The sequence below is a fragment of the Lipotes vexillifer genome, unplaced genomic scaffold (assembly GCF_000442215.2).
Source record: "Lipotes vexillifer unplaced genomic scaffold, Lipotes_vexillifer_v1.1 scaffold1584, whole genome shotgun sequence".
NCBI lineage: Eukaryota > Metazoa > Chordata > Mammalia > Artiodactyla > Lipotidae > Lipotes > Lipotes vexillifer.
The window spans coordinates 978479-999365 of record NW_006782397.1 but is presented as its reverse complement, the minus strand read 5'-3'; the positions used below and the strand labels follow the sequence as shown (position 1 = coordinate 999365).

Here is a 20887-nt window from a genome sequence, read left to right as displayed (position 1 = left end):
CTTTTTTGCCTGGTTACTCAACAACTGAATATAAGCAGTCAGTTTTGAGCATCTTTGTTTTCTATTAGGGTCTAGGATAGTGTTCTGAATTAAATAGGTTCTTTAATAAGCCTAGTAGATCTGAGGTGATCTGAAATGTATTTTTTTTTTCCCTTAAGGAAAGGCTACATTAATGGGTTAAATTAGATTAATTCTGGTCTCTAAATTTGACTCCAGATGAAGTAAAGGGATTCAAGTTGTATGGCATAAAGAATTAAGAATTTTGAAATCCTTAGATGACCATATTTTTCCTCTTTAGTTAGAATCACATTGTTGCATTGTAGTTTTTACTTGATTGATGCCTTTGGCTTTTAATTCTGTTGAGGGTATAGTTTGGTTTAGTACTGTTCGGAGGCAAGAGAATGGACATCATTCCTGGAAGTCTTTTATTTTAGGTTTGACTGAATATATTTGTGCTGTTGATGCAAAAGAATAATTGTACCAAGTGCATCATTTATAGTATTGAAGTTATATATTGTTAAAACAGTTAACTTTTGTGAGTTCTTGTCTACCTAAAGTTTCATTTGATTCTTGGAGTAACATGTAAGTCTTCTGTCACAGGTTAATTTATGGATATAATAAAGGGAAACTAACATTTAGTAGAGTTAATGAGATATAATTGACATTGTGACATTGTGTAAGTTTAAAGTATACAGTGTGTTGATTTGATACACACTGTGGTCATTTTGATATTACAAAATGACCATAGTGTCTTAGCTGACATTTTTCATCATGTCACTTAATTACCATTTCTTTTTTTGTGGTGAGAACCTTTAGATCTACTCTCTTAGCAGCTTTTAAGTATATAATACAGTATTATTAGAGGTAATCACCATGCTGTACTTTAGATCCCCAGAACTTATTCATCTTATGACTGGACGTTTGTACTCTTTGACCAACAACTCCCCATATCCCCCAGCCTCCGGCCCCTGGTAGCCACAAGTCTACTCCTTCTGTGAGTTCTGCCATTTTTACATTCCACATATAAGTGAGGTGGTAGAGTATTTGTCTTTCTCTGTCTGACTTCTTTCACTTGTCATCATGAACATCATGCCCTCAATATCCATCCATACTGTAGGAAATGGCAGGACTTCCTTCTTTTTCATGGCTGAATAACATTCCATTGTATATACGTGCCACATCTTCTTATTCATTCATCTATTAATGGATCTTTAGATTGTATCCATATCTTGGCTCTTGTGAATAGACAATGTTTCCATTGTCTTTGGATATATGCTCAGAAGTGGGATTCCTGGATCATATGGTAGCTCTATTTTTAATGTTTTCGAGGAACCTCTATACTATTTTCCATAGTGTGTGCAACAACTTTATTGTCCCACCAACAGTGCACAAGGATTCCTTTTTCTCCAAATCCTCACCAACAATTATCTCTTTCTTTTTTTTTTGATGCTAGCTGTTGATGAGGTTATATCTCATTTTGGTTTTGATTTGCATTTTCCTGATGATTAGTGATATTGAGCACCTTTTTTGGGTACCTGTTGGCCATTTGTATGTCTTTGGAAGATGTGTATTTAGTTCCTCTGCCCAATTTTTTATTGGATTGATTTTGTTTTTTTGTTTGTTTTTTGCTATTGAATTGTATGAGTTTCTTATATATTTTGGATATTAACCCTTATGTATATACATGTTCCTTTTCACCCTTCTCTTTGTTATTACTTTTTTCCTGTAAGATTTTCTGTTTTCTAACATACTAGTATTTACTTGTCTTTCTTCCACTAGAATTTAAGCTCTATTAGAGATTTTTCCCCCCTTTGGTCTAACTTGTTCATTACTGTACCTTTAATACCTAGAATAATGCTTGGTGTACATTTAAGTGCTGAAAAAATATGTCTTGTATGTGAATCATTATTACTACTCCAAAGATGAAAAGAAATAGTCTCTGCTTCTCAGAAATGTGTGGTCTCAGTAGGACAGAGCCTCTGAGATAAAATGAACACGTAAAGTGTTTAGCTTGACATGTTGGACGTGAAGTACTCATTAATTGGTAATTATTGTTGAAGAATAAGAAAAGAAAGAACAGAATCAGACATTTCAGATAGAAATGACCTGAATAAAAGAAAACTGCATTCACATCTTAGGGACTAGGGTAGATACTGTTTAGGCGTATATTGAAAAAATAAGGTTGGAACTGTATTGTGGAGAAGAACCAAGACATTTGGATTTTGTGTGTAATGAGGAGTTACTGAATCTTTTTAAGGCAGAGGTGTCATAATGAAAGTGGTAGGTTTGGAATATGAGTCCAACAGAAGTCCTTGAGGTTGACTGGAGATCCTTCTGCTGTAAGCTTAACTGGAAATTAATAAAACATTTAGCAAATTTATAATAAATAATAAAACATTTGCAAAATCATAAATTATGCTCAAATTTTAATGACTTCCTCTCAAATTGTGTGGTAGTATATAATTATCATTTGATTATAGTGTGTATTTTGAATTATTTATGGAATTGCCAACTTTTAATATTTACTTTTCCATTTAAAACTAAAGCTTTGATATTTTAAATCAAGGTGTTTATATTGGTAACTAACTTACTAAATATACTAATATAGGGCAAAGTATGTTTAGTCCAGCAAACATTGGTCAACCACGAAAGACAACATTATCTCCTGCCCAGTTGGATCCTTTTTATACTCAAGGAGATTCTTTGACATCTGAAGATCACTTTGATGACACTTGGGTGACTGTGTTCGGGTAAGGTTTCTAGATTATTTACTTAAAAAAAAAAAAAAAAAAAGCCCTAACATTTTCTAATGAGTATTATCAAACATATAAAAAAACTAAAACAGTTGCACAGCAAACACCCATATGTACTCACCACCTAGATTCTGCAGTTGTTAACAGCTCCGTTTGTTTTATCTACCATTAATTCATCTTTTTTGTTGTTGGTATATTTCAGAGTAAGTTGCAGACATCAGTACATACCACCTTGACATTTCAGCATGTATTTAAGTAATGTTTGATTTTTGTATTTTAAGTAATGTTTTAAGTGATGTTTAAGTAATGTTTGATTTTTAATAGTTTTTCCATCATTTATCTGTATGCCTCTTCTCAGATTATCTTCTCTTCAGCATATATGCTGGATATTGGAAGAGGGTTGTCCCTTTAGACTTAGGAAGCTCCTTTCTCTCTTTGTTGTGACTGTGTATGCTTATATTGGGCTTAACCAGTTTTGAACTAACAGATTGAATTTCATTTGTATATATATGCATACTATGTCACAGGGTTGATACTTTCTAGCTACAGAATATTGAATATTAATAGAAATTGTGCATGACAGTCCTAGATGCATTTGAATAGAGTTTTAGATCTAATAAAGTACTTTAAAGCGTCTTAGAGATCATATTGCATCATTTACGTATGAAAAACCTGAGGTATAGACAGATTAAGTGATTTACTCAGAGGCTTACATCTAGTTATTAGTAAAGCTTCATCGAAAACCGAGGTCTTTTATTTTCAGGCTGTGATTGTTTATACTGTACTACATAAGGTTGGTTTCTGAAAGTGTGATGTCATACTGTTACTGGACCTTACTATATTTAGTTTTGGGGTTTAAAAAAATATAAAAATATATGAGCTCCTTGAAGAAAGAACAATGCCCAGTAAATATTAGTGGACTTTATATATTCAAATTTATTTAAAATTCAGAAGAATGTGTAAGAATATGGTGAAAAGTTTTCCTTCCCACTTTTTCCCCTGGATAGTTTTTCTCCCTAGTAAGGCAGTAATTGCTGCCTGTGTTTTGTGTAACCTTTCAGAGAGATTCTTTGTTACTGATTCAGTTTAGGTAAATAAGCAGGGTCATTTCTTTCCCTTGTTCTCCAGAAAGCGCATGCTCAGCCATATATAGCAGTTGGGCTGACTGCTGCTGCTGCTTTTTTTTTCTTCCCTTTTATGTGTTTAAATTTTTGTATTCTCTTGTGAAGTGTTTTTGTTTTTTTTTTTTTTTTTTTTTTTTTCTTGCGTTATGCGGGCCTCTCACTGTTGTGGCCTCTCCCATTTGTGGAGCACAGGCTCTGGACGCGCAGGCTCAGCGGCCATGGCCCACGGGCCCAGCCGCTCCGCGGCATGTGGGATCTTCCCGAAACGGGGCACGAACCCGCGTCTCCTGCATCGGCAGGCGGACTCTCAAGCACTGCGCCACCAGGGAAGCCCTGGCTTTATGTTTTTGAATGTGTCTGTCCACTCTCAAGTGTTTTTCAGGTTCAGTAGTAATGGTGTCATTTTTAAGATTCCTCAGTAATTAGATAAATTACTTGAAGTACTTCTGTTAGCCCTTTATTTTTAAGATGTACACTTTCCCAGCTATTTATTTTCTGTTGGTTTTCTGTTTCAGTACCCCTGCATATAAGTTTAATTGCAAGAACAGAAACATTTTCTTCTAACATTTAAATATTTAAAAAGGGATAAAGAGAGAAGATAAAATATTTTATTTTGATTATTTATAGGGAATACATCTAAATTATATATCTTCTTTGATAATTTAACTTTTTCCTGCTGACTCAGGGTCATCATGAAATATCATTTATTGTTGTAGGGTGATTCTGTGACAGGATATTGGACTGCTTCTACTCAGAGTGGTCCTAGACTCTTGGAATTACGTTTTATTTCTCAAGTGCCTGCATCACTTGCAACCATTATTTCTCCCTTTCGTTTTAATTTTTTTTTAGTTCTGCTTTGTAGGCACCCTGACTCATTTGTTGTTTTTCTTTGGGATTAGAAATCTTATATCCAAATTTACGTAACATAAAATAAATTTCCAGTCCTGAATGCAGTGAGTGTTTTAGTCACATAGATTTTAACGTGTGGAGTTTCTCATTTATTTTTGTGACTTACATTTTTTCCTTTAGGGTTCTAATCCAAGCTCCAGATAACTGAAGTTACTGGTTAAGGAAACTCCAGAATTTCAAGCTGAAAATAGCTTTATTATTTGGACTATAAAAGTTATATCTCATTGTAATATTCAAAGCATACAGAACTTTATAAAGAAGAAAGTAAAAATCACTTAAAATTTTCCCATACAGAGATATGGCTATTAAAATTTTGGTAACAACCCTTTTAATTGATTGTTTACCGTTGATATTGGTTCTGACTTTTTTTTTTTTTTTTTTTTGCGGTACGCGGGCCTCTCACTGTTGTGGCCTCTCCCGTTGCGGAGCACAGGCTTGGGACGCGCAGGCTCAGCCGCCATGGCTCACGGGCCCAGCCGCTCCGCAGCACGTGGCATCCTCCCAGACCGGGGCACGAACCCGTGTCACCTGCATCGGCAGGCAGACTCTCAACCACTGCGCCACCAGGGAAGCCCCTGACTTTATTTTTGTTTCAGGAATACATTTCTGAATTTTCATGTAGTGCTCAATATATATTGATATGATTCTATATAATTTAAAGTTCTTTCCCCTTTAATAACCATAGTAGTATATTGCAACATTTCCCTTTCTCTCTCTCTCTCTCTCATGCATGTGCGCACACAACACACACACACCCACACCCACCCATGTAAAATAAGTTATTTACAGAACTGTAACTTCATAGTACTTTTCTAAGGATTATGATAATGACAGTGAGAGTAGAAGGTGGAATTTGGGGCTGGAGAAAAGTGGCTGAGTCAAAACTAATTTTAACATAATTTGCTTTTGGGTGATGGGCAAATGAATAGATTTAGCTAATATAGGGGAAAATAGGATGATCAGGGTCTCTTATTAATGTAATAGACAGTTAGGGGGAGTTTATCGTGAAACACTTGTAAGGTAATTTGCATTTGTATTATCAAAGTTGACTGTTCAGACGACTTTTTGTCCCCCCCAACCCCAGGTTTCCTCAAGCATCTGCTTCCTATATATTATTACAATTTGCACAGTATGGAAATATCTTAAAACATGTGGTAAGTCTTAATTCTTTTCATTTCAAGATTTAGGCTGAGGAAAGATAACCTGTGAATTGAGGGAAAACTTTGCTGCTGAATGTTGTCTGTTTTTTTTCCCAAACTTAAAAATTTTTCTTTTTTTTTTTAAAGTTTTCATAGGATGTATCTATCTGTTGGAGTTTGGAAGGCTGGTAGTTGTATAGTATTTGATAAAAAGGCGTAAAGAGAGAAGATAAGCAAGAGAGTGAGAGTTTCAGGCTTCCCCCTTTTAAAAATAGTTCACAGTCTCTTAAAAAAGATCATGCCAGGTTTTCCAATTTGAGCTTGTTTTATTGGGGATAAAGGAAAAGGGAGATGTTTCTAACTTAGAGTTCTTAGAGCTTTTTTAGCTTGCCAGTTATAAATAACAAATCTTTTTTCTATTACTAGAAATTGACTTAACTCCTATGCAAAATCAGATTGATGAATACAATTTAAAAAAAATTTCATAGCAAGTGTTCATAAGACCTTTTTATAAGAAACATCTTTTGAGAATTACTTTGCTTTCAGAGAATATTTGTCACATTCTTTATGTAAGAGATTTGAGAACTATTGAAATGTATTGAAATTGTTTAATAGGATTTTTGTTGAATCGTAGTATACAGCTTTTTACAGGGCATCAAATAAAAAGTGGAAGCAGATTTATTTCATGTTTCTGTTTTCTTATAGAACTCATTAAGTTTAAATTTTATATACTTTGTATTTTAATTTAAGAGAAAACTTCATTTTTTGCAGATGTCTAACACAGGAAATTGGATGCATATTCGTTATCAATCTAAACTGCAGGCCCGGAAAGCTTTAAGCAAAGATGGGAGAATTTTTGGGGAGTCCATCATGATTGGTGTAAAACCATGTGTAGATAAAGTAAGTTATTGCTGATGTAAGGAAAGCAGTTTAATTTATATGTAGTGCACAAGTCTAAGTACTAACATTGGTGGTTATGTCACTTTGCTTCACTGTGCCTCTTATTTTATAAAATGTGATGGATGTTGTTACAGCACTCTTTTATGGTAAGTCAAAGATATTTAGTCACAAGACTTTAGAGGTAATACATGCCAACCCTTTCACTCTACAAATAAAGAGGCCAAGAAGACTTAGGTAACTTACCCAGAGTTGTTAAGGTGAAGCCTGCATTCTAGGTCTTTTAACTTTTAACCCATTCCCTTTTTTGTGCAAAGCAACATCAAATTCTTTACCTCACAGGAGTGATGCTATTTCAGAATGAAATATTTCATATGAATGGTAACTGAGGGTTAACTTCTAAAAGCTGAAGCTTTTTATTAGTCATTTCTACTTTAAAATATTTAAATATTATTATATATTTGTATACTGATAAAATAATACTGGGCACAGTTTAAACTTCGTGGCTTGTAAAATCATGATCATTCTTTAAGTAAATATATGTGAACTTCTGCTACCTACCAGGCACTGTGCTTGGGACTTACGTATACACACTAGTGCATGAAGCCGACGTGGCTCCTGTTATCATAATCTAGGATCACTGAGTAGTTGTGTAATTATTACGTTGTGCTGTAGCAGATGTTTGCAGAGGCTAGAGGAAAATTTGGGGTTACTGGATACTAAAAAGCACTGGACTTTGATGCTCCACACCCCTCAGGTTCCCTAAGAATTGTTTTTTTTTTCTTACTGATTTTCCGTAGTGTTTTTTAGGAGATTCTTACTCTTGGGAGTCTATAGTTTTCTTGAGGATATTTGAGGTCATTCAAGTGAGATTTCTGGTTGAGCCTTAGATCTCATATGCTAACTAAGAAGCACGTATTGTTTTATCAACCCTAAAGTTATTTGAAAGTTTAATTAGATTAAATAAAGTACGCTACTTTTAATGAAGTTTTCTTTGTAAGTAGGGCATAATAGTGGATGATATGTATTATGTTAATAAACAGAGAAGTTCTTTGTCTTTATTTCTCTAGAGTGTTATGGAAAACAGTGACAGGTGTGCTTTATCATCTCCATCTGTTGCCTTTACACCACCAATCAAAACCTTAGGTACACCAACCCAACCTGGAAGTACTCCTAGGATTTCTACCATGAGACCTCTTGCTACAGCATACAAAGCTTCTACTAGTGACTATCAGGTATTTTAAAGATTGGATAAAAGAATATACTTTAAGGGCTGCAGTGCTTATCATGTTTAACTTTTTCATTGGATTGATTTGTATGCCATTAAATATTTCCTACTGAAGTTGATTGGCTTGATGAAACCTATAAACTTTGTATTTTAAAATTTCCTATTTTAAAAATTAGAATTTTAGCCAGTTGGAAATTTATCTTGAATTTTTAAAAAAATTCTTTGCCATTTTAAAAAACATTTTGAGAGTTAATTAGTTTAGTTTTTTCTAAGGTATGTCGCATACATAAAAAGTTGCTCTTGTGGACGTCTCTGGCATGAGGGAATGTTAAATCTGTGTTAAATTGATAACTAAATTTTATGGTGTTGCAAAGAAGAACCTCAGGTTGGAAGTAGCTATGGTTATCAAAAGAAAACATTGACCAGTCCCCATTTCAAAACTTCTTATTTCAAAAAAGTTTAAAGGAAAAGTTCATTATATTCGTTGAAGAATGCTAGAAGTATTATGACTGTCATTCAGTATGCTATTGTTGCCTGCTTCATTAGCCAGGAGTTCTGAACTTGCCTAGCTTCAGACACAGGTCCTGAGATAGCAAATAAAACACTTTAGTAGGGCAGTTTGACTTCCCTTGAAATTTGGGGATCATTCTAGAACTGGTTTAATTTTTCCCTTTAGTTTTTTTTTAAACCAGTATTTTAAAGTCCTTATGTCTTTTAGCTTTTGTGTTGTTTGTTCAGTTTACTAATTTAAGGAGCAGATGTAATTTGCCTTGCCAAAGGAATACAGTTTTGTTATTCTTAAAAGCATAAAGATGTTCTAAGCAAGCGTGTATTTTAATTTTTAAATATACAATTTATTGTTGCAAATCCGCTTTAGTGTTTGGCACTTTTAAATTAGCCGTTAACTGAAGAATTGACTATGATACTAAAGAAACCATAACCTTACAATTGTGTGTGTTTTTTTTAATAGGTTATTTCTGACAGACAAACTCCAAAAAAAGATGAAAGTCTTGTATCCAAAGCAATGGAATACATGTTTGGCTGGTAATACAGTAAGAGCTAAGAACTCAACTACAAAGGAGAAGGTTACCACAATAAAACAGACTTAGCAGGGTACTGCTGGGTTTCCTTCGGTTAGTTATATAACCACTCTTGACAGTATTGAATAGCTGTCTCAAACTTCCTTTAGAAGCCTTTTTCTTAAAGGATACAGCATATTTGTAGCTCGCACTTTAAACGATGCTTGAGATACATTTTAAAGAAACAAAAAATCCCTGTATATAAGATTTTGTGCTTTCTGTGATAGTGCATGCTTAAGTGCAAAAAACTCATTGATTATTGTAAATTATGTAATTGAGTTTGTAGTGAGGCTTTGTAGTCTTCATGAGTTGGTGAGGTGAATTTCATTCATGACGGGTAACTGTACAGCTGATTCTAACAAGACACAAAGATTATAATTAATTTGAATTATGGTCTTTTAATTTAGATGGTATTTAATATTTTAATTATCCTTGTTTATATTTGTCCTGTCATGAATTGTCATCTTTCAGTCTTGTAAAACCAACACAGTCTTTTAAAAAACCTACTGAAGTTTCTTGATAATAAACCCGTCGATTATATGTATTGAGCAGTTTTTGAAAGGGTGATTTATTAATTAGTACAAGAAGTTTGAAGTCTTCGCAGAAATAGAGAAAATATGTCATGAACCTCCGTCCACCTGTAATCCAGCTTTAATAACCATATAACCATCACTATTTTCTTAATTTCTAATATCCAGTCCTTTTAAAAATTTCCCAATTGTTTCCAAAATTTGTTGAATTTTATGTTTGGTTTGTGTGAGTCTCTGTTGAGACTAGGTCTACACAGTGTATTTGGTTTTGTCTTTGGAGTGTCTTGAAGTTTAAATTAGAGTTCCCCTGCTCTTCCCCACCATTCAGTACACCATGATTTGTTGAAGGAACCATGTGAGTTGCCTACAGAGTGCACCACAGACTGAATTTGATCTAAACAAGAATAGCTTTCTTGTTTAACTAGTTCTGTCATTTGTCCCATATCCTAGAAGTTATATCTAGAGAAGGTTAATTAGATTCTGCAATCTCATTTTTTTGAGCAAGAATACTTGATAGTAGTACGGTGTACTTTATGTCAAACCATGAGGCGTTTAGTTCTGGTTGTCCCACTTTTAATGGTCCTCAGGTTGTTCATTGGGCATGTGGGCAAAAGCCAAACACCATCATTAGAAAGTTCCCCATAAACTTTTTACATAATGTATTTAAAAGCATGCATTAATGATACTTGCCTGAATCAGTTATTTCATTAAGATTTGCAAAATGAGGGCTTTCCAAACCTATCATTCCTGTTGCATTTATTAGTTGGAATTCTTTCATATAGAAGAAACTTGTCGCATCCATCCATTAGGGCTATTTGGTTATCATGGAATACATTCATACCAGGATAGCAGGATAAATATTTAATTCGTTTCCTTTATCAGTTTTCAGAGTTAATTTTGGTGCCCTGGCAACCTCCACTGCTGTCCTGAGTTAAAATTTTTTTTCCTTTGGTATCACTATGCACTTAATGGCTTTTTTTTTTTCTTTTTTAAATTCACTGTTTCAGTCACTTGCAGTCATCACTCTTTTATTCAAATTATCCTCCTTGGCCAGTGAGAACCTCATCAAGCTGGCACTTGTATGAAAAGGAGGTTTTAATTGACATGATATTTCACCATAATACATGTATCTAGGTAATCTGCATCTTTCTTTATCTTTAATACATATCTATAAAGAATAAAGTAACACATTGTATAGAAGGTTTTGATATCCTTTTTAAATCACAGCAAACTACCATTGAAGACTTGTTTAGTTCTCTGAGATGAGGTGAAACTAAGGAATGTACTGGCATGGATGAAAATCCATTTATCATTACATTTATAGAGTATTTTTCATCTGAAACTTTTAAAGTCTTTTCCACTTTAAAATAGGAGTATATTTTATATCCTGTTTCCTTACATACAGAACTCAATTATTCAAGGTAGATCTGGATAGTTTTCCTATTAAACTGTTGGATTTGTATTTGCGTTATACACATTTTTGTAAAATGGCTGTGGGTTTTATTTTTGAGAGGGCATTTTATTTCTGTAAACCTCTGTGGAGCATGAAGTTTGCTTTCTGGCTAAAAATATTTGTTCACTATGTTTGGGTTTGTTATTTTTATCCAATATTGTATCTTACCTGTCTTTGTATCCATCACATCCTTTATTTGAAAAGAGCCAAGAGGGCTTCCCTGGTGGCGCAGTGGTTGAGAGTCTGCCTGCCGATGCAGGGGACGCGAGTTCGTGTCCTGGTCCGGGAGGATCCCACGTGCCGCGGAGCAGCTGGGCCCATGTGCCACAACTACTGAGCCTGTGCTCTAGAGCCTGTGAGCCACAACTACTGAGACCACATGCCACAACTAATGAAGCCCATGTGCCTAGAGCCTGTGCTCTGCAACAAGAGAAGCCACCGCAATGAGAAGCCCGTGCACCACAACCAAGAGTAGCTCCCGCTCGCCACAACTAGAGAAAGCCCGCATGCAGCAACAAAGACCCAATGCAGCCAAAACTAACTAAAAAAGACAAAAAAAAAGTATAGTCATGCAAAGTTGTTAAAAAAAAATAAAGAGGATAACAAACAAAATTTCCCATAGACATTGAAAGCACACCAGAAAGGCATGCACATCAAATAGATCAAAATTATGACCTGTTATTTAAAAATAGGTTCTAAGGTATTTTGGAAATGCTGCAAAATATGAAAGGATACTAAAAATCAGAATTTGAAGAACTTGGGAAAATACTAGAAATAAAGGAAAAAAATTTAGAAATGAAGACTAAATGAGAATACACACAGAAGTAGATGAACAACAGATAATGCCTTATGGAAATACAGTGTAAAAAAGGATGATGGCTTTAGAAATCAGAAAGAAAAGGTATAGGAAGGATTTATACAAAAGTGACATTTTAGAGATTAAAAAAATATATATAGTGAACAAAACTGTATGAAGAATACTTTGCTGAAAAAGAATATTTGGAGCTATATACTGGAAGAACATCTTGTCTACCTAAGAATATTTTCACAGATATAAACTGGGTTTGGCTATCTAGATGAAAACAGTGACTTAGAAAAGCAAGATTTAAATACAGTACTGTGCCAGGAGAAAATGATACATTTAAGATATTTGCGGGAAAAAAATGTGAGCAGATTTTATATCTAAGAAAACTGATCTTCTAAAAATTTGAGGCAGCAGTGGTTTATAATCTATGTTTTATGTGTACAACATTGTAACTTGATTTCTGTATACGTTACAGCATACTCACAACCAAAAGTCTAGTTTCCATGCAATTGACCCCATTTACACATTTCCCCTTCCCCCACCCACCTTTCCCCTGTGGTAACCACCAGTCTGTTCTCTGCATCTACATGTATTTTTTTTTTTTTTTTTTTGCGGTACGCGGGCCTCTCACTGTTGTGGCTTCTCCCGTTGCGGAGCACAGGCTCCGGACGCGCAGGCTCAGTGGCCATGACTCACGGGCCCAGCTGCTCCATGGCATGTGGGATCTTCCCGGACCGGGCACGAACCCGTGTGCCCTGCATCGGCAGGTGGACTCAACCACTGCACCACCAGGGAAGCCCTACATGTATGTTTTCGATGAAACTGATTTTTAAGTTAAAAGTCATTGCTCAGACAGTATCAGTATGCAAGAATTCAGGAAATGTTTCCTTTGAGCGCTTCCTGAAAAGTGGACTCGAGAGTGTGCTCAGACAAGCTAAATAACTAGGAAGATGTTGACATAAAGTCTGTGGTGAGCATTAATTTTGACATCACATCACTAGACCAAAGTGCTGACCAGGTTTATTGCTTGAAGCTCAGCCCATTGGGTGGATTTTCCCCTCATCACTGTCATTCAAGTCCACTCTGAATCTAATATGGCAGCAGTCAGGTTTTGGCTTACAGCAACATGTCAAGCCGATCTGTCTGCATCAAGCTTGGATTTTTTTCTCCTGTCAGCTGATGGTAGTGAACTCAAGTCATAGATTGTGAGTTGAGGGAGAGGTGTTCAGTGTCTTGGAGGTAAGTGACATGGGCTTCTGGGTCACCTTGTCATGAAACTGGGAGCCTGTGGACCTCATTGTGCCCCAACCTGAATGTGCCATAGTTTACTGTTATGCTGGCCCAGTCTCAGGGCTTTGTGGATCTGACAGTACCGAGCTTATGAGGGACAGCTCTGGTCATGTGTTTCATACGCTCTGATATAATTGATGATTAGGTGTTAAGTCACTTGTCCCAGTGCCGTCTCTCACTCTGGGCTCCACTAGAATCTTCTAAGTAATTTGAGAAATGGGTTGAAGCACTTTCTCATTGATACTGGGTTGTCTCCAAAATCCAGAAGCTTACCAAAAAGAGATTTACCAAGTGCTGTGTCTCTTTTTTAACGGTAGGAGGAGCAAGGTGCAATAATTTATCCTTTAGGAAGGGGTGTCTTAGCGTGCCCCAGACCACTGGACTCATAACTTCACCAATGTGGTAAACCTGAATTTTTGTGGTTTACCTTCTACCCTCTGGCATACATGTACCTTACCAGAATGTCCAGAGTATTTCCCACTTATTTCTTGCAGGTCCAATGAACATGATGCCACCAATGTAGTGGATCAGCACAATGTTCAAATGATCAAGAGTTCTCTGACTATATATTGTGACTGGCCTACTGTGAGACAGACATGGGCTAAGGTTCTGTCACCTGGCTTCCTTATGACCCCACTTTTAACAGGAACCATGAGAACATTTTGATTCATCATGTCAACTAAGACCCTGAATTTAACAGCCCTTGGAAATATCACTGTATTCCTCTTCTTCAGTGCACTCTGAAAAATGAGGAAGACTTGCTGTGGCATTGAAAATTACTTCCTCAGTTGGAGGTGGGAGAAACTAAAATACTTACTGTATCTTTTTGAGTTTTCCTCCTTTTCACTGTCTTTCCTTTAAGTCTTTATTTCTTGTATTCAGTCTTGTGTGCCTTCTGGTTTAGTCTTCAGTTTGAAATGATTTTGCCTTTGGGTTTTGATTCTTTCCTGAATTCTGTACATCATTTTTAGGTTTCTAATTCTGATTTATGTTGTTATTTCATGCTTGTATCATTTTATTGATGTCTTTTAGCTCAGTTTGAAACAGAAGTTTATGGGTTTGATCTTTTTAGGCTTATGTCTTTCTGGCGTGCTTTCATTGTCTCTAGGGATGTCATTCTTCTCTTTTTTCCTCATAATAACTTCGTATGGGATTTGACCTCATTACTTTGGTCTTACTCATTTTTATATGAAATGAGTTTTCCTGAAATTTAAGAAAGGGTAAGGTTCTAGGAAGCCTTGCTAACTTCACAGTGGTTCCTTTTGTGTGTATGTGTGCAGAGTTGTTGGATGTTTTTGTAGATGAAGAACTATGGTTTTGTTACCAACTGTTTTTTGGCAATTAGAGTGAAGAAATGTAGAAATGTTTTTAGGAGATGAAGTTCTGCAAAGAAACTGTTGTTGGCTAAAATAATAGTAATTTCTAGCTTGAAAGTTTGTGGTTAAATTCCCTCATTCCCTTCTGAAATGTTGTTTTGCCTTTTCTCCAGAATGTCTTAATCAGGTTTTATAAAGTGTTGTAAATCTAAAGAGCACTTTTCCTTTCCTTCCTTCCTCTTGCTTCCTGATCCTGACTCTTTTAAAGTTCTTATCATTCATTTGTCAAACGTTTATTTTGTCTTATTCATTATGCTAGTTGCTAGAGATTGAGCAGAAATAAGGCATGGGACTTTGATCTTTTTTCTGGGACTCAAGATGATTAATTTACTTAGTGTTCCCCTCATTCCCCTGCCATTTTTTACTCTTGTTTACCCAGTTACCTTAGTCTCACTGCCTTTCTTGATTCTCCAGCCCCTATCTTTTCCCACACTATGAAGAAAGAATAATAGAAAAACAGAAAGATACTAGAAAAAAAAAAACTAAAAAATTTCCATTGCATTTTGATTTTTAAAACAAAGTTTAATTTTGATACACAGCTTTATTCATCTTCTAACATGCAAGTAAAGGAAAGTTTATGGCCATAAACAAATCTTGAGCTAGATGACATTGTGTTCTGTTTGTATTTTTTTGAACTTTGTGTTTTCCAGCTCATCTGTATCTCAGATTTCCAGTGTAACTTGAATGGCAAATGCTCTGGGTATTTCTTCCCTTCTGTTCATAATACTGGATACTCTCATGTTATGATAGTAGGGAGAAAGGTGAGTCTCTGTTTCTCCAACTTCCTGTGAATTGGTTGGCAGTAGCTCTGTGATTTAGGGCATGAAGACACTCCTGTGAATTACAAAGTTAGCCTTAAATATGAATGCTCTTTTAAACCTCAAGTACTTTACATTTTTTTATCCATATAATAAGTATGAATAGAGTAAAAGTAAAATACACTAGTATATGTTGTGCAGACATTGTAGGTTCAGACAGGCTTGAAAAGGTCTGAGAATTCTATTTGATGTAGAAAGCTGATTGAAGTTAAAGTTCTTAATGAGCTTGTAGGACTTTTGGATGTTAATGAAGCAAAAGTGTAGGTATTGCGACTCAGATCCAGTTTTGGAAATTCACCTCACATTAGTAAATAAGTTGAATCAAAATTATTTTAACTTAAAAAATTTTGACTAGGTAATTAAAAGGAAGTGACTCAGGGTGAAAATAATCCCTCTGACATAATTTTAAATAGCTTTCCAAAGTGGATATCTATCTGATACTCATTTTCTTGACTCAGTGTCCTTACATTAATTTCAGTAAGCATTCTGATATCCTATTCAGTTCACATTACTGTACTACTAACTGGTTGATTAAAAGATAGTGGTTAGGGGCTTCCCTGATGGCTCAATGGTTAAGAATCTGCCTGCCAATGCAGGGGACACGGGTTCGAGCCCTGGTCCGGGAAGATCCCACATGCCATGGTGCAACTAAGCCCGTGTGCCACAACTACTGAGCCTGTGCTCTAGAGCCTGTGAGCCACAACTACTGAGCCCACGAGCCACAACTACTGAAGCCTGCTCAGCTAGAGCCTCTGCTCTGCAACAGGAGAAGCCACCGCAATGAGAAGCCCGTGCACCGCAATGAAGAGTAGCCCCTGCTCACTGCAACACACAGCAGTGAAGACCCAATACAGCCAAAAATAAAATTAAAAAATATATATATATTAAAAAAAAGGTAGTGGTTAAAGTTACTGGAATCTTAGAATTTTATAAAGATTAAAAGCCTAGATTTTGGACTGAGACTATTTTTAAGTCCTCTCTGTCTGATAACTGTATAACCTTGGACAAGTTACTTAACCTTTTTGTGCCTCAGCCTCATCATCTATAAAATGGTGATAATGATAGTATATTCTTTATAGGATTGTTAGGATTAAAGGAATGAATACATATAAATATAAATAAATCACTAAGAATAGTGTCTGGCATGCACTAAGCATCCATTAAACATTATGTAGTTAATATGTTTGCTAATTACCCTTATTAAAAAAATGAGTATGCCATGGATTAAAGATGGGTGCAAACTTTTGACATTCCTCCCCATTGAGACGTAGGATCTATTTCTCCTTGTGTGTGTGTGTGTGTGTGTTTAACCAATATAGTACAGGGGAAGTGATGCTATGCTAGTTCCAGAACTAGCCTGTAAGAGGACCAGCAACTTCCACCTTGGTCTCTTGAAGTCCTGATCTGCCAGGCAAGCAGACCCATCACCCTGTGGGAGAAATATGGAAAGGGCCTGAGACTACATGGAATGGGAAAAGGACTTAGCTAAACTAAGCCTTCTAGTTGACCAAGGCACCAAGTATGTGAGTGAGGCTGTCACAGACCTTTCCACAGAGCCCAGCTGCCAGCTCAATATCACTGGGAGTCCATTCATAACATGTGGAACAGAATTACCCAGCCAAAACTTGTGTGAATTCCTCATTCACAAGATTGTGAGATATAAAAATAAATGATGGTTGTTTCAAGCTACTGAGTTTTAGGGAGGTAGGTTATGGAGCAGTTGGAACAGAAGGTAAGAACACAGAACACATGTCTTGCCTAAAATCACATAGAAATATACTGATAGCAACTGGACAGAAACCCAGATTCTTTAGAGTGCAGTGTTGTGGAATTATAGTGTATTTTCTTTAAAACTTAGGTTATTTGATTTTTAAATCATTTAATTAAGATGTACTGGAGTTGAGAAGTGTTTTTTTTTTTTTTTTGGTATGTGGGTCTCTCACTGTTGTGGCCTGTCCCGTTGCGCAGTGCAGGCTCAACGGCCATGGCTCACGGGCCCAGCTGCTCTGCGGCATGTGGGATCTTCCCGGACCGGGGCATGAACCCGTGTCCCCTGCATCAGCAGGCGGACTCGCAACCACTGCGCCACCAGGGAAGTCCGTGAGAAGTGTTTTAAATGAATCTCCTGGGTTCTAATTGCAGCTCTAGAAATATCTACTGTGTAATAGAATATTTGAAAAGAAAATATTAAAAACATAAAGCAAATGAGTTATTTTTGGTCATATAAAGTTTCTTAAAAATTTACAATATACAAAGGATCATCTCAACATAAATCACTGCACATGTTTGTTCATTGTGAATATTTAAACATCATTAAAGTTTGATGAATTCCTCATATAAATATTTTGTTTGTGCCAGCACTTAATCTAGGTTTAGGCATAGGGAAATTCTTGGGACAAAAAGGCATCTCTGGCCCAGGACACACATGCATGCTTTAGCTCCAAGTCTCTGCAATCTGTGAGAAACCGTAGGGCAGTGTGTGCTGGAGTAGAGATATTGACACTGGGAAGGGACTTAGAACTTTTTTCTGAGGTGGATCAGTGAAACAGGTGTCTTTGGAGCCTGTGGGTCGTATCTTATCAGGTTATTTCTTGATTAAGCAGTAGAGATATTTTATAAATTTAAGCCATCTGTCTCTTCCTGGCTGTTTCTTATAAGTTGCTATAAGTCTTGCAGAGGTAGTTTTTGAAGCGTAATTTCAAAGTGGAATTTATGTAGTTAGATTTTTTTATTGTTGAAAACATCGTTTGTGTTCCTAATACTTAAGAAACACATTTAATTTTAAGCTACCTCCATCTTGTGGTGATTGTCAGAAGTGTCCAAAATGAAAAGGTTTTAGAGTAAACTTTAAAAACAGAACCTGGAAAATCTGAGATAAAAAGCCATTGCTGTATTTAAGCTTTTGGAAATAAAGACGACTTCTTTTTTTACATCTTTGTTTCTTCTTGCCTTTTTTGGGGGGGTTTGGTGTTAGTCTTACTGTACATCTTTACTTTTATCACAAAGGATCAAAAATATTTTTTAGAGGGAATGGACAGGTATAAATAAGTCATTTTTTTTTCACAGTTTTCTTTTGAGCCAGAATAAAAGGAATATTGATCTTGATGAATTAAAATATGGAAACACTGAGTGATGCCATTGATTTAAAAAGGAGAAATTAGTAAGGATCAAGGAGATAATTCAGTATTTCAGGCACTCTGGCAGTTTACATGACCTACAAAAAACATAGAACATATACGTGTAACCTCATCCATCAGTCAATATTTGGAAAACTTTGTTCAACAACCAATTCAAGTAATATTTATTAAGCTCCTAATGTGTACTACAGCCTTGGGATACATCAGAGGAATAAAGACACTCTTGTGGACTTAATATTCCAGCAGAAATATACAGCAAGAAATAATCATAGTTAATAAGTTGTAGTGGAAGTTAAAGGGTAATAGGTGCTATGGGGAAAAAACAAATACTGGAGTATCAAACAAGGCAGTGATGGTAGGCCTCATTAAGAAGTTGAGATCTGAGCAAAGACTTGATGGGGCTGAAATTTTTAGAGTGGAATATGGGGAAGAGCCTCTGGCAGAGGAAACAACAAGGACAAAGGCAGGAATTTGCCTGGTGTGTTCAGGGAACAGCATGGAGGAAGCCAGGGCTGCGTGAGCAAGGGAAGTGTAGGAGGAAAAGAGATCAGAAGTAGTAGAGGCTCAGATCACACAGGATCTTCTAGACCTTTTAGGACTTTCCCTTTTCCTCTCTGTGGTAGACACAGTAATGGTCCCCAAAGACATCAGTGTCCTAATCCCTAGAGTCTGTGACTATGTTACATTACATGGCAAGGGGAACTATGCAGATGTGATAAGAGTATGGACCTTGACAACAGGTAAACATGAAAAGATGCTCAACATCACTTATCACCAGGGAAATGCAAATGAAAACCACAGTGAGATATCACCTCACACCTGTTACAATGGCTATTATCAAAAAGACAATTACAAGTGTTGGCAAGGATGTGGAGAAAACAAAATCCGTGTGCATCATTGGTGGGAATGGGAATGGAAATGGGTGCAGCCACAATGGAAAACAGTATGGAGGTCCCCCCAAAATTAAAAATAGAACTACCATATGATCCAGCAATTCCACTTACAGGTATTTATCTGAAGAAAACAAAAACACTAACTTGAGATATATGCACTCCTATATTTATTGCAGCATTATTTACAATATCCATGATGTGGAAACAACCTGAGTGTCCATTGACATATATATATATATATATAATGGAATATTATTCAGCCATAAAAAGAATGAAATCTTGCCATTTGTAGATGGAACTTGAGGGCATTATGCTAAGTGAAATAAGTCAGATGGGGAAGACAAATACTGTATGATCTCACTTATATGTGGAATGTAAAAACAAAACAACAAATAGCCAAAACCAAGCTCATAGATTCAGAGAACAGATTGGTGGTTGCCAGAGGTTGGATGTGGGAGGGCAAAATGGGTGAAGAGGGTCAAAAGGTACAAACTTCCAGTTATAAATAAGTCATGGGGATGTAATGTATGACATGGAGACTACAGTTAATAATACTGTATTGCATATTTGAAAGTTGCTGAAAGAGTAGATCTTAAAAGTTATAAGAAAAATAATTTTGTTTAACTGTGTGTGGTGATGGATGTTACCTAGGCTTATTAGTGTGAATCTTTCACAATAAATACATTGTGTCATACACCTGAAAGTAATATAATGTTATATGTCAATCATACCTCAATTTAAAAAAAAGAAACCAACCGACCAAACAAAAGGGTGTGGATCTTGAGATGGGAAGAGTATCACTGATGGTTCAGGTGGGCCCAATCTAATCAATTAGCCTTTAAGCTCAGAGGATCCCTTCCTTCTCCTAAGTCCTAGATAGAGCCTCTGGACAGCCAGAAAGGAATGGAGACGTCAGTCCTACAACTACTGCCTTCTGGCAACAACCTGAATGAGCAAGGAAACAGATTCTCTCCTAGAACCTTCCAAAAGGAGCACATCCCTTGATTTTTGGCCTTGTAAGACAGAATCATCTGAGCTCACTGGACTTCTGACCTATCGGAACTGTAAGGTAATAAGTTTCCGCTGTTTTAAGCCACTAAATTTGTGATAATTTGATTTGGCAGTAATAGAAAACTAATACACTCTGAGTGAAACAGCAATTGGATACTTTTTAGTAGAGGAGTATCATGATAGAACTTATGCCCTTTTTACTAATTATGTAAATTTCTCTGTTCTCTTGACAGCACAAGTGGTTTTTACAATTAATCACCTTTCGACTTTGGTAGTTGAAAGTTGAGTAATTTATACCCTTGATTTCAGACATTATTTTGATGGTTTGAAAAGCCTTTTACATTTTCTGAATTTCATCATTAATATATATTTTCCAGGAAATCCAGATTAACATGATCTGGAACAATTAAATGAATTTAAAGTTACTTCATTCATTTAGGGAAAG

General features: G+C 36.0%; 1 protein-coding gene across 1 annotated transcript in view; it reads left to right on the top strand.

Moving 5' to 3' along the window:
* NUP35 (nucleoporin 35) overlaps nt 1-9673 on the top strand; it is a 44359-nt gene extending 34686 nt beyond the window's left edge. The window contains exons 5-9 of the mRNA XM_007455260.1: nt 2609-2750; nt 5871-5940; nt 6697-6825; nt 7893-8057; nt 9021-9673. Coding sequence (XP_007455322.1) covers nt 2609-2750; nt 5871-5940; nt 6697-6825; nt 7893-8057; nt 9021-9098 — 584 coding nt within the window. The 3' untranslated portion in view covers nt 9099-9673. The remainder of the gene's footprint in view (nt 1-2608; nt 2751-5870; nt 5941-6696; nt 6826-7892; nt 8058-9020) is intronic.
* The last annotated feature ends 11214 nt before the right edge of the window (nt 9674-20887 follow it).